General features: G+C 45.6%; 1 protein-coding gene across 1 annotated transcript in view; it reads right to left on the bottom strand.

Moving 5' to 3' along the window:
* Zfat (zinc finger and AT-hook domain containing) overlaps nt 1–14,866 on the bottom strand; it is a 159,543-nt gene that overhangs the window by 72,206 nt on the left and 72,471 nt on the right. Inside the window, exons 6-9 of the mRNA XM_013348950.2 lie at nt 12,070–13,523; nt 11,044–11,276; nt 2,365–2,452; nt 961–1,110 (exon numbers count right to left, since the gene is read on the bottom strand). Of these exons, the coding sequence (XP_013204404.2) occupies nt 961–1,110; nt 2,365–2,452; nt 11,044–11,276; nt 12,070–13,523 (1,925 nt within the window). The remainder of the gene's footprint in view (nt 1–960; nt 1,111–2,364; nt 2,453–11,043; nt 11,277–12,069; nt 13,524–14,866) is intronic.

Below are 14,866 nucleotides of genomic sequence, written 5' to 3'. Positions count from 1 at the left end.
AGCACTAAGCACACTACCTGGGGCCCACAGTGCTCAATAAATGCTGGTGAGCAAGAAAGCACCATGCAGCCCCAGCACCGGACCTCCGTTCCATGCCTTCTCTCTTAGTTAAACTGGGAGTCTCTCTCTTCCCACCAGCTCCTCCCCTGGAGCCTGCAACTGATAGTATATTATGAGACTATTTTCTCATTCCTCTTCCCTTCACCTGTTAATCTTTGTCCTAGGTGACCAATGGTCCCATGTGGTCCTGCCTATAGCACTCAGGCTCCTGACCACAGGAGGGAACTAATACACAGGATTGGCAGGACACTCGGGCTACTCACACCTTTCTCATGCCCAGGAAAGCCACATCCTCCTCTAGGGGCAAAGAATAAGGTTGATGACAGGAGACTCTTGACTTGCAACTTGCCATACTCTCAGTAAGTGGCTAACACTTCCATACCTGTTCAAGCACCACTGAGCACGGCCCCCAAGCTTCTCTGGGTGACCTCATTTCCACTCAAACCTTCCACCTTCCAATCCAAGATAAACAGTGATGCTCCGCACTGCCAAAATTGCAAGATTCCCTCTGCCCTCTTTACTTGCAGTCATTTAAAGTTCCATATTCTTCAATGCCAGCTACATACAGCGAATGACAGTGGGCACTGGAGCTGCCTAGAGTAACTGGTGACGTTTCCTGTTCTCAGGATACTGGTTTCCCAGTAAACAAAGTATTTCACCATGGTTATAACCAGAGCTAGGAAGAGGGGAACATCGCTATACACCACGAATGCAACTAGAGTCATGGTTTTTTACTCTCTGATCTTCTCCACTGGCTGGCAAATAACCCTCTACGTGCTAAAAAAAAAAAAAAAATCCTAACTACAGGACATGTGATGACAAACTTCCTCCCGACACAGTCCCAAAATAAAACACACAGCACAGAATTAAACAGAAGTTCCAAATGGAAAGACGACTCACCCTCATGAGCCCAGATGTGCCGCTGAAGGTCTGAGCCATTCTTCATGAAATAGAAATCACAGTATGGACACTTCATGGCTCGCTTTCCAATTAGCCCTTTGAGCTGGACCCTTCTCCCAAGAACCTCAGAAATGGTGTTCATGGAGACCTCTGACAAAAAAGCAGGGTAACAATCAGAGAGATCAAGGCTTTGATCAAGGCACTTTGTTCTTCGGGATAGAGGTAAATAAACTTCAATGGCACTTGTATATGTAAGAAATATCCAGGAAGTGCCCCATTGGTATCATAAAACAGCATGTTTACTGCAAAAGCTAAACTTGAATCTGACCAAGTTGCAGATCTAAGTACCTGTTAGAGGACAATGTGAACAACGGAGAAACACCACAGCACCATGAGCAGACTAACATGGAGCATGGGCTTTCTACAGGAAAAGTCACCCAGCTCCTCCCAGATGGGAAACTGCGGTTTCTAAGAATTCAGGGAATGTAAGAGACACAATCACTAAAACACTGCAGCTCAATTCAAACAAACTGTACAGAAAAATCTTAAATCAACTGGTGACATTTTAAGTGGCCACACACAATACCCTAATGTGCAGTAAGAATCACTGACAGCATTGTTTTTTATAGGCCACAGAGGTCAAGCTAAGTAAAACCATTAATTAGAGATAATCCATACGTCTTTCATAGGATAAATGGGATAAACTGTGGAATACTCTAGAAAGAAAAAGTTCATGAGTGGCTATATGTAAACAGCTTGGGAAATGTAGAAGCATAGAGAAGCTGAGGATATATAGGGCTCCTTGTACAATTCTGTATTTATAAACAAAGATCAGTGCTTTTAAATGCTGTTTTCAGCTCATACAGGACCATTGGTCACCTAGGACAAAGATTAAGAGCAGAAGAATGGAATGACATAACCCACAGGTTCCCAAGACAAAGGTTCCAATTTCTGTGTGTTCCCAGACAAAGCAGAACCCTTTACTTTTAACAGAGAAATCAGTTCTCTTCTATCAAGGGCTGGTACAAATGTTTAAACAAGAAGAGGCAAGGATGAAGAAGGTGAATTTTGCTGCTTTTTACTTATATAATACAAAGCACCCAGGCCTGCTCTGTCTGCTCTACTTAATAAGACAATGGAGTCTGATGTTAAGGTAAGGTCCACTCAAAGATCCCATGGTAGTAAAAATGACAGTGTCGGCAGTAGAAGTGGTCAGCATGCCACCCTATAGGGTGAAACAAGGCAGATACAAGGCTTCCCTAAGGGAAGACCATTTTAAATACTGACTTCATTCACATCCTCCCTCTTCATTCCTAGCTGGTACAGCCTACATACAGTATTGTGTTTTAAAATAAACATAAGTATTTAAAAATTAATCTTCTTTTCTAAAATTCATAATCTTACCAGGATGATTGGTCTTGATATGTGTCTTTATCAATCGGTCTTCTGAAAAAGATTTTTCACATACAGGACAAGAATAACTCCTTTTGTCCTTAATAGAAAAAGAAAAAGAAAGCAATTAACTATCTTAAGTGTAGGTTCTGTAGAAAGACAACTACTACCCTTACCATCATCATCATCATGACTACCAACACACACCATTACCACTACCATTAAACACCATCACCATTACTACCACCGTCATCACCACCATCACCCCATCACCATCAGCAACACTGTTACCTCCACTATCAATGTTGTCACCATTCCCATCACTATCACATCTATCATCAATACAGGTTGACGACTACAACAGTCAGCAGCAAAAGCCTCGTCACAACCAGACATACAGTGCATCCTTTTGAAGCAACTACTAGACAGCCATCCAGTTCTGCACAGCCTGGGAAGATGCAGACAGAAGAGCTCTAGGAAGGTAGAAAGGGCAGGCAACAGGCTCTGTCACACATTCCAAGGATACTCAATAATCCAACAGTATACGATGTCCGCAGCACTCAAAACACTGCTTACACTAAGTTGTCACATGTGATTGAAATCCACACGCAATTGTAAAAAAAAGTCATTCATGTTTACATTATACATTAAGAAATGGAGGGCCAGGGAGATGAAGACAAAATCAAGTCAGTCAACATTTTAGTGTGGGGGGGATGAATTCATAAGGCCCTATTTCTATAGAGGAATTATTTGAAGTTGATAGCTTCTAAAGGGAGAGATATTCCTTTCTTTCAGGACGCAGCCTCTGGTAGGCTGACCATGCCCTATTGGAAGAACCCACACACAGGAATATATGACCAGGACAAATTGGAATTGATAGTTATTTAAAAAGAAAGAGAACATGAAGTTGGGGGGAGGCAAATCTGAGAGAGGAGATTCTGGAGTAAATATGATCTATCTATCTACATACACACACACACACACACACACACACACACACACACACACACATAAAGATAAAGCTTTCTTGGGGTGTCTCAATGTGCTTCAATTACTCCCTTCCCCTCTCCTTGACACCGGGCTCACAGTGCCATTTTAGAGAGATTCTTGAGGCTCCTCTGGCATCCTGGTGGCACCCTCCTACCTCTGCCCCATCCGCCCTTGTCATCAGAGCTGATGGAGGCATTCAGAAGAGCTTTGAAGGAGTTTACACTGATCTCCCCTGAGTCCTTGCTGTTTGATTTTTCTTCTTTTAATCCCTGATAGTCTGAAAGCAATTTATCTTAGAGCTTATCAAGGGCCCCGTTTCTTGATGTCTTTGAAGATTGTCAGGACACAGACAGTGGGAGAGGGGGCTGGGAGAAGGGTAGACTCTTAGGATTCATTTACTTCTTTTTCAAAAACTCCCGTGTCTTGCTTCAGATGAAACCCAAGCACCAAACACACTCAGCAAACTTAAAAAAAACTAAGGCTAAAAGAGCCCCTGGCAAACGGGGGGAACACAAGAAAGCTAGCCATAGGGTGGCTAAGAGCCTAGCCTTTGGAGTCTATTTGTGCCAACACAAGTGCTTTCAAAGCCATTTGTGCCCAGAAAGTAGTGGGCATCAGCATGAGACTGTAGTCACTGCAGCCACGGCAGGAGGTACAGAAAGAGCCCTTGTCTGAGGCTAGGAGCCTACTTTATCACTCAGGTGACCTCATCTGGCCTGTGCCTCACTGGCCAGTATACTGACCTCCAAAGAAGTGGAGTCCTGAGGCCCACACTGGCTGGAGAGCACCAAATCGAATCCCCCTACAGAGTGTATAAACATGACACATAACGTGCAGCCCCTATAAAACACTGACATCAGGTCCCAAAAGAAAGCTGGCACTCGCTCTGAACAACTGTTCAGGAATAGGTCACAGTCACAGCGTCTGTTATGTCCCAGAAGTTGTGCAGGGGACAAAGGCAGCAGATGCTTGGGTTCTTACAAGTTATCTAAAGATGTGCCACACATCAACGTAGGGGTTGCAGAAGCCACTGCAAGTACTAGTACGGTAACACTTGTGTTATGACAGATCCGAATACAATACCAGAATGTGCTGTACTGACGGTTGCAGAGAGAGGGCTCTCCTTCTGCTAAAGACAGTTCTGGCTCCCCAGGCCACGACGAACCTGTTCTCCACGTGGGAAGCTCTGGAAGCCTGAAGGCTGCTGCACAGGGGGTAAAATACTCAAACAGAAGTAACCCGAATCAATCGTGTTTTGTGATCACATGTGACCACACTCTTAAAGCCCTTAGGAAGGAGAAACACTTTCCAGTCACCTACATTTTCCTCTTCACATGAATACACACTGATGAGGTATACCCATCTGTTTCTGAAAACATGGAAAGTAGCCTTCTTTACTTTCTCTGTGCTTTTAAGCAACTTATTGTTTTAGTTTATCAAAAAAAAAAAAAGAAATACGTGTTATTCAGCAAGCATCAAACAAAAGAGATTTGTGTGCTTCTCAAACATCAAGGCCAAGTATTCTAAACACTGAACAAGAAGCCAGCAGACACTGCATATTCACCACCATTCTCACTGCTAGTATCCTTATCCTCCAGATAAAGTAAAGGGACGAGGAGGTGAAGAGTAGCTAGAGCATCTACCATGTGACCCTGCATGCATGAGACCATGCTTAGCCCTTACCAACATAACCACAGCATGTTCCCGGGGCAATCCTGGCGGTGGACACTAGTGAGCTCATTTCCAGGATATGAACCTAGAGAGATTGAAGGACAGGCTATTCCCCTTCAAAATCTTAAAACGAACACTCTCAGACTTGGGCTGCAGCTTGTGTGGAAACCTCTCAGGTCTCCTGAGAGAAATACGAGACAGAAACAGGGGGGCCCTTCTTTGAGTAACAGATTCCCAGAGCCCACTTCCAGTTAGGATGACAGCGGGAGGCATGGGTCTCATTCCCAACAAATGCTACTGTGACACTGGGGTTCAGAGAGGTTACCAATTAAAGCACTTAGGCCATCAGTTTAACTCTTATTGATTAGGAGCCCAGGAATCCAGCCACCTAATCACAGCCCCCAGCAATACTAATACACTCTGGCATCTCGACACTTAATGCTGAAACAAAAAACAGAAAGTAATACTTGCCCTGTGTGGGGGTGAACACTACAGACAGGCTCTGATCTGATCTACTTAATCTCACGTTTTAAGGAGCCAGGCATGACTCACTGAAACGTTTGCACAATCCTCTAATGAGTCACGATCTATGGATGCTGCCATTCACTGACCTAATTTAATCCCCATAACCATGAGGGATGAGGGAAGCACTTTATCTCCGATGTACAAGTGAGCTAACGGAGGCTCAAAGAGCCTAAGCAATTTGCCCAGAATCACAAAGACTGACTTGGGACTGCAAATGAGCACACCAGAACCCAAAGCTCCCTTGCATTTGACTAAAATCATGTTTTCCCTTCATGAAGTTTTAATAATTTTAAAGTTGCTTTTGATAGTGTTTTCTTACAGCAACAGGAAGGGAAACAAGGCATACATCGCTTTACACAAAGATTCTGAACATCCTCAGAATGCCCGATGAAGGAAGTTCTTGTCCCCATTCCCATGGAGGGATGACTGCATTCCTTCACCACACGTCTATGCCATGGACTTAGTATTGAGAAAAAAGAGGCAGTGGAAAGAAAGCACACTGGCCACCACTCTTTGATGTAGTTATTTGCCAGATTACCTCCGCATCCTAATACAACCAGACTATGTCAGGATCTGTAGGCTCATTCGGAGGTGGAGGATGATACTTTTAACGTTTGCTCTGTACAAGAACCTGCATTCAAAGCAGGGATGCTGAAACAAAAGTGAAACCTCAGCCAACATATCCATAACCTCATCAAGTGCACAGGTAAGGAAACCAAGCCCCAGGACAGACAAGGACTCACTGTGGTTCCCATGGTTTCCTAGTGAGAACAGTATCACCCCTGTCCCAGCCAGAAGCTGACGTGATTGAGGTCCTCAGCTAGACAATAGTAACATGACAAGATGCTTTTACACCACAAGCAAGTTTGCACAATCTCCCTGGAGCTCGGCAGCAGCTAGAGAAAGACATGAAGTCAGAAAGGGGCAGAGTGCTGGGCTCCACATCCCTGGTGGTACCTCTTCTTGGCTGTGTGGATGGGAGTATGCTAGCAATAGTGAAGACAAGTGGCTAAGAGGATGACTCACCAAACATAACACAGGAGGTTTGGCCATGGGGGATATAGGCAGCTTCTCCTTAGATGGTTTAAAATTTTGATAACTTCTCAAAAGAAAGATGAACATTTAAACTCTAAAAGCTAACAAGCTTTACTGAAGTGATCTCACCAAGAATTAGCTCAAATCCTACAAATATAAGACAGCAAGACAGCATAGCTGAGCTACATCCTGATGCGATCACCACTAAAAATGCACTTCAAATGCTCATCAGTTCAAGGAGAGTGAGCCAAACTTCAAACAAGGGAGTACTGCCCAACTCTAAAGAGGAGCCAAGCATGAAGCCTGCTATCAGATAGATGGGGGGGAAAGATACTAGTCACAAAAAGCTTTATTTATAGCACACACATTTTATGTTCCTTTTATATAAAATGTTCGGGAGAGGCAAAACTATGGACATACAAAATGTTCAGGGACAGGGAAGCGAGGGATGACAGCAAACAGGAGTGCCTCCCTATGGGATAACAGAAATGTTCTAAGGTTGCCAGCAGCTGCATAAGTCAGTGTGTATACTAAATTCCACTGCACTTCACATTTTAAAAGAACAAATTATACCCTATGCACATGACGAAAAAAAAAAGAGAGCTTAAAAAACAACCACCTTCCTTGCAGATGGGGAATATTTTAAAGCTAACACCTTCATTATCAGATCAACAGCGTCTACATGAAGAGAAGGCAACTTGTCCCTGTGTGGTATCTTCAGCTACATGACAGAAATAAGTCACAAGAAGCTCAAATGACAAATGTCATCGAGATTCAAAAGCTGGGAGTTTTCACAGAAGTGCCCTTCACTGCAATGACAACACAGTCCTTCACTTCAGGAACAAGTGTTCAGCGGATCAACTTCCTGGCACGAACTCAAAGCCTTCCCAGCAGCTTTTGCCCAAGGTTCAGCTGACCACTCCCTCCTCACCCTCTTTCTTGGCCCAAATATCTTCAACCTCAGCATCATCCTCTGCATCCCCCTCAGGGTGTCTGGGGAGGAAGGCAGTGTGTTGACCTGCTAGCCTTTTCCTCCCATTGTTGATCTATTTGTCCCACGTCCCACACAAAGCGGAATACACCTTGCAGGCAAAAGCCGTCTTACTTATGAGTACTGATGAGAAGCAGGGCAGTACCCTTCATGAGGTTAACTGAGCCACATTCCCTGTATCAGAATATTATACTTCGTTAGCAGCAATGTGCAGATATTAACTCATGCAGCTTGAGCAAATGGCTGCCACTTATCAACACAGGAATATCTACCACATAGTCTCTGCCTACCTGGGCCAAAGTTCACTCCTGCCACATCCCTTCAGAAGATGTACAAGTGTCCAGGAATCACCAAGAAAAGCATATCTAAGACTAATGACCTGCCACCAACAAATGAAAAGCATGGGACAGTGATAAAACCATGGAATGAATTCTGTCATCCTTCATTCATGGCATAACCATAGACCACGTTACTGATGAAAGAGACAGAGACACCAACCAGACTCTGCAGTAGAGGAAATGATTCCTAGTTCCCGGAGCTGACATAGGAATTAAGTAAAAACCCAAGAAGGAGCTACAAGATCAAACCAGCATCTTTCTGTCCCAAGATGGACCTCCCTGGAGGTGCTCTAAAGGAAGTCCCAACCATATTCATGACCACGAAAGCAGAAAAGTGAAATGCCAGTGTTGTATGCACATTCCCTCAGGAAGAGTGATTAAATGTTTACCCACTCCTTACAGAGCTCCAAAACCAAAGTGTGCTTCTATCAAAGGCTAACCTGGGGAACCAATGAGTTCGAGCTTATTTGCAGAACACAGACAAGAAGTTACTTACTGGAGTCTGGGTGACCCCAAAGGAGCCACACAATGAAAAGTCTCACCTGGAACTAATGACAACTCGTTAAGTAGATGGAGTTCCAAGCATCCAGTTAACAATCCCACAATCTACACACTCTAGCATCCCCAGAGATCCCAAAGTCACATGCAATTAGGGTAGAATTATACACAGCAACCTCTCGGGTAAAGAAAGAGTGAGTGAGATCAGGTAAGAGTCCAATAATCCTCTCCATGCCCCTCTTTCTATGAGAGAGCAGCAACAGTCAACAGCACTGATCTTCGAGGTCCACCAAGGTTAGCACTGCTGCTCTGAGGAAAGTCTTGACTGTTTTGCTCAGAGGTCGTCATCTAGAATAGCCTTTTATATGTAAGAAGTGAAGTACACAGTCAATATCCAAGATATATATTCCTGATGCTCCCCCAGTGACCCCAACACTCAGCATTTGAGGAAGAAGATAACCAGGCTAGACCAACATTCCCACGACATTCACAAGTACCAGACAAATTCTGAATGTGGAACAAGAGGCAGCCTAGGCTGTACAGTCCATGTTTCAGTGAGCACTGCTTTAGTTCCTATCACCCATTTCAACTGGATTTGAAAACTCAGTCCAGAGCAGCAAGCTTCAAAAGAGTAAGATCAATGACATTAACATCAGTCCACACCAGGCACTGCTCTGTACACTTACATGTATTCCTTCACCTCACCTTCACCTGCATCAGTAAGGCATGGAGTAGCTCTGTTACTCGTGTCAAACACAAGGTAAACAGGAGAGCAAGGGTTCAATCCAGGCTTCTGTTTTCCTAGTCTCCAGCACTACACTCTAAAGCTACTCCTAACAAGAGCCTATTCTAGCACTGGTCTCCCTCCCTCAGCCTCTGTGTCACCCTGACAATAATGACAGAAACCATGTGTCCAGAACCCTAATGGAGAAAAACAAAGGAAAGGAGGGAGTGAGGGAGGAAGAAAAGGAGGGAGGGAATGAGGGAGGGAGGAAGGGAGGAAGAAAGGAAAGGAAGGAGGGAGGGAAGGAGAGACAAGATGGGGAAGAAGGGAAGAGCAAGATCAAGAACCAAAGCAAGCCTGTGACATGAGTAAGAGAGAATGAGGAGAGAAGAAGAAAGTATGACAGGAAGCCAGTATACAATAGGAAGTGCAGCTAGCACTCACACACTGACGCGCAACTATTTATCAGCACAGTCTTGGACCATTCTATTTTAACATTGCAGTAACAACAGAATATACAAAATATGCACAGATGTGTGTGCGTGTGCAGGGATGTCTAAGTACACACATGTGCAGACATGCTTCTATGTACCACTGTACATGAGTGTGTGTATGAGTGTGCACATAGTGGACTTTGGTGGTTTGAATGAGAATGACCCCCATAGGCTCATAGATTTGACTGCTTGGACACCAGTGAGTGACACTATTTGAAAGGATTAGGAGATATGGCCTTGTGGAGGAAGTGTGTCACAGGGGGTGGACTATGAGGTTTTAAAAGTCCATGCCAAGACCATAATCTTTCTCTCTGCTTACAGATCAGAATGTAGTTCTCAGCTGCTGCGCCAGGGTCTGCCTGTATACCCTCATGCTCCCTGCCATGATGATAATGGACTAAGCCACTGAAACTGTAATCAACCCCTCAATTAAATGCTTTCTCTTCTAAGAGTTGTCTTGGTTCTGGTGTTCTTCGTAGCAACAGAAGAGTGACCAAGACAGACTTTTTAAGAGTATATTTTATATAAACTGAATTTTCTGAGGCCACAAAGCCTGTGGGAGTATGGGAAATGGTATTAGAGTCTATTCCAACATGCTCTGATTTCACACCTCTGAAAAAGCCCCGAGTGCTCCTTAATGACAAACCACCTGTTAAGAAGAGCAAATCATCCCATTTTTGAAGTCTCCTTTTGTGCTGTCTTTAGCATAAATAGGGCCACACGGGCCTCAGGTGTGGCTTCTTGTTTATGTTAAGAAGTCTTAAACCATTCTCAGGGAGTGTCAGTCTCTTCCCATCAGACTAGACCTTGTAGAAACAAACACTCACTCATTGCATCATTGTGTGATCAACCATCACAGAACCAGACATGCCCATCGTGCACATTAATGGTACCTTGGATTAATATGTCACTTCTCAAGTCAAAATGGTTCCTAGATGCTGTTGATGTTGACAATAAATGCACCACTAACGTGGCAACGATGGCCATTAACATTCACTACACTCACACTGCCTACCAAACACTGCTCCTGGTACAATTACCTAATCCTATCCAATCATCCAACTTAATGCCCCAACAACACTTAGAGGCAGCTATTATCATTCCTGTTATTAATAATTCTTTAAAATGCCAATTATTGAAACCTTTGCTTCATTTCCATTCTGCAGATCTTCTGTAAACTTTCTCAAATGCTAAAAAATGTGCAGAGGATGCAATTTGTTCAGTGATCAGAGACTCACTATGAAAGGAGCCGGACAAAGGGTGAAAGCTCTGTGAGGCATCGGGGGCAGGAGAAGGACCCCTCTGTGTCCGGAGGGAGCAGGATGTTCACACGCCTATGGCAGTGACACGTCTAGATGCGTCAATGTGAGAGAGCACTGGGCACCCAGGGGGAGGTGGGGGCTGCCGCTTTGGCTTGCTACTTACCAGCTCTGTGTGAACTTTAAGATGGGCCTGTAGTTTATATTTATCTGGAGTCGAGTAGTCACAGCCGTCAGTGGGACACTTCAGCAAGATGTTACTGTGTTTCTGAATTACATGGCGTTTAAGGCAGTTTTTGGTGATGGAAGAATAGTGACACTGGGAGCAATAATACAGATGTTCCCGGGTGTGGGTGCGGACATGCATGTCAAAATGCACTTGGTACCAAAAAAGTTTGCCTAAAAAAATATTTTCACATGAGAACAAGGAAGTTTCTTTTATACTGAATTTGAATTTTTTTTTTAAAAAATTATCATCATTTTTTAACTTCCATATTTATCGCCTTTATCTGGTATGCCCTTCACACTTTCCACCACACTTCTGTCAGGAAATTACTTTTCAAAAAGGGCAGATTTTAAGTATTAAGGTACCACCATCTTTTACATGGTGGTAGGGCTAGGAAAAGAGAAAGGAAATGTTTATTGAGAACGAATTATGTCAAACATCACCCTGCAAATGCACAAATCCAAGAGCCTCCACGTCCTCCTGACGTTCTGGGCTATGAGACAGGCTCTAGGCTACCCACTTCCTGTACTGCCTGCTGTCTGGGAGCTTTCAGAGGCAAGCTTTCACCACCAGCTAGAAGGGAGCTGCTTGTGTCTCCCTACAGGGCTGCAGCCAGCCTCCTACCCTCTCTACCCAGTTGACAGAGTCACAACTGAAAACCAGAAGAGTGACTCTTCTTGATCAGAAGACGGTAGAAGTTGTGAGCAGCCCTCAGCATGACCCCCAACACGGTCAGCTATGCATCCTCCCAGCTGACTCTGGCAAGGTTCCAGCTATGACACATGGCATGGGTTCACTATTCCTATCTATCATGGAGGAGGGTGGCTCATTTAGGAGGTGTTCTTTGCAAACAGACATGAGCTCAAATGGAACCCAAGGTGATGACAGCATGATAGGAATGGACAGGGCTGCTGGAAAGGAAAGCTCCACTCAGAGGCACATCTGACCAGCACAGCCTGTCCTTACCACAGTATTCGCACTCCAGGTCTCCATAAACCTTCCGGATTCTCTCGCATAGACTGGTGTTCATCTGCTTCTTCTGGAGACTGTCTAAGACCTTCATGAATGCCGTGCTGCCAGGATGATGCTCAGTGGAAGGTTTGCAAGAGTCAGGCTGGCACATTCCAAGGTCCCCTCTATCAGCCACCATAGGGAGGAGGTCTGAGGACTCCACTGGGTTTGACCTGAGACACTTGTTAGAGTCAGGTTCACTGACTGGCAGAGTGACCGCATTCTGCCCTCCACCTGGAGGGCTCTGCTCGCTCTGGGCCTCTGGGTCTGGTTCAGCACTTTTGGCCTTGGTGAGCAGCAGTATGACATCTTCACCCTGAGTGGGGGCTGAGCCTCCATGCTGTGTGTCCAAGGTTGTCTCGGCAGCAGCAGGAGCCTCAGCAGAGGAGGTATCGTTTTTCAGTAAGAAATCATCTGAAACCATTCCTAGAGGGTTGAGGTCAGAGGGGACCTCAGTGGTTCCTACTTTGCAGGGGGAAAGGGAAGCACTTTCAGTCTTGGGGGTGTCCAAGGGCTCAGCTGGGGCAGTTGCTTCTCCAGGGGCCTCCAGTTCTCTGGGCCCTACCTCAGGCTGAGCTTCCCCAGGACAAGCCTCGTCCTTGTGCCCATCGACTTCTGGGCACACAAATTCCTCAGCTGCAAGCTGTAGCTGGTCCCCCAAGGCTTCTTGCTGGATGTCCCCACCAGGCTCCAGGAGGCAGAAGCTCTGGTTGATGGAGCTGGTAAAGACCAAAGTCTCCTGGGCTGTCCCATGCACCTCTCGGATGTGGGAGCGCAGCCTGATGGAGCTGACAAACTTCTTGAGACATATAGCACAGACATAAACAAAGGGGTGCTTTCTGACATGCAGTTCCAAGGCCTGGTACTTAGTGGCCCCGTGGCCACAGAGCTCACAAGCAAAGGGCCACTTGTCGCCATGGACCAACATGTGGCGGTCCCGGTCTAGCTCGTTCTTGAACTTGCGCTCACAGATGTGGCAGTCATAGAGCAGCTGCCGCTTGCCCTCCCTCGTCATCAGGCGGAGCTCATCCAAGGCCTCCTTGACCTTCTTGTCCTGAGGGTCATGCATGTCCCGGATGTGCTTGATGAGGTTCTTGACGTCCGAGTACTTTTTCTTGCAAAAGCGGCAGTGCTGTTTGATCTTCTTGTGCACCCGCTCAATATGCACCTTGAGGTGGCCCTTGCTGAGGCAGGTGAAGGAGCAGTAGTCACAGGAGAACTTCTCGCCGGTGTGCTTGCGCAGGTGCACGTTGAGGTTGGCCTTGATGGCGCTGGCATAGCTGCACTGGGAGCACTTGTATGGCTTCTCGTTCGTGTGGATCCTCAGATGGGCCTGCAGTGAGTGCTTGAACTTGAAGACCTTGTTGCAGTATTCACAGGTGAAGATCTTCAGCTGAGTGGGACCTAACCTAGAGATGGATGATAGCACCATTAACTTCTGGAGACCTTGAACTGTTCCAGGAAACCACCTACCAAAGGCTGTGCAGTTGGCTACAGGGGAGTGAGAAAAGGTAGAACAGCTATTTATTCAACAAATAAGACTTGGAGGAAAAGCAGGATAGACACAGACAATGATGAAAGAAGGTGCTGGTCTTTGGGGAGCACAAGCCCTAGCGGGAGAGAAGGGAGCCCCGCAATGTCCCACAACAACATGGTACTCATTGAAAGGAGTGTGTGAAGAGCAGAAAAAAGACACCTCTAACTGAACAAAGGCTGCTGGGGAAAACCTGCCATGGTAACAGCTGGGTCAAAGCTTAATGAAAAGGAACACAGTGACAAGAGAAGGAAACAGGGGTGTGATTCACACACGAAGATCACCAGGCATGCGCCAAGACTGTGTTCATTCTGGGATACCTGAACAGAAGCAAACTCGGTTTCCACGAGATTAGACCTGGTGCGCTTATTCAAAAACTTTGATAATTCACACCTGCCTACTCATCTCATTCACTTCAGGGTGGCTCTATTCCTCTTTGCCAGCTTGCATGCGTGGAAGGGCGCACCTGAGAGAAAGACCAAACTGTGGTCTTTATCCATGTTCCTACTTCTTCCCAGGAATGGCGAGCACAGATTGGTAATGAGTTTGGAAGAAGACCTCTAGTTTGCTAGATGGTAGGGGTGTACCTGCCTGTGGTGAGCAATAGCTAGAGAGGCTTCTTCGAGCCCAGGCGGTGGTGATCGAGGTCTCAGGTAGGAGGGGGTGGCTTCTGGGCAAGCTCACAGCTGATATGAACTACACTCCTCTCTCCTGAAGCTGTCGTCCACAGTAGATGACTGACGAACTACCATCTATCCTCTTCCACCGTCACTGGGTAAGAGCTCAGATGGGGAAAATAGCACTGTCTTTATTAACTTCACACACCATTAAATAAACAGTTTCTACTGATGAAACCAAGCAGCATGTCAAGGGCATGTGTTGGTTTTTGCCGGTATAGTGGGGAATAAAATCACGCCCTGCCTCTTGGAGCCCAGTGTGGCTAGGAATACCCTGAATGAAAGAGCAGCGGTTCTGACTAATAATTAGTGAGTACTTACAAAAAATAGTGTACTGATCATTTAATTTCCACTCTCATCAACCTATTTTACACATAAGGAAACTAAGCATCAGGGCTGGAGAGATGGCTCAGATTAAGAGCACTGGCTGTTCTTCCAGGGGTCCTGAGTTCAATTCCCAGCAACCACATGGTGGCTCACAAGCATCTATAATGAGGTCTGGTGCCGTCTTTTGGCATACAGACATACATAATAAATAAAT

The sequence above is a fragment of the Microtus ochrogaster genome, chromosome 15, assembly GCF_000317375.1.
Source record: "Microtus ochrogaster isolate Prairie Vole_2 chromosome 15, MicOch1.0, whole genome shotgun sequence".
NCBI classification, from domain to species: domain Eukaryota; kingdom Metazoa; phylum Chordata; class Mammalia; order Rodentia; family Cricetidae; genus Microtus; species Microtus ochrogaster.
Note: the sequence above shows the minus strand (reverse complement) of the source record. Positions and strands in the feature narration are given on the sequence as shown.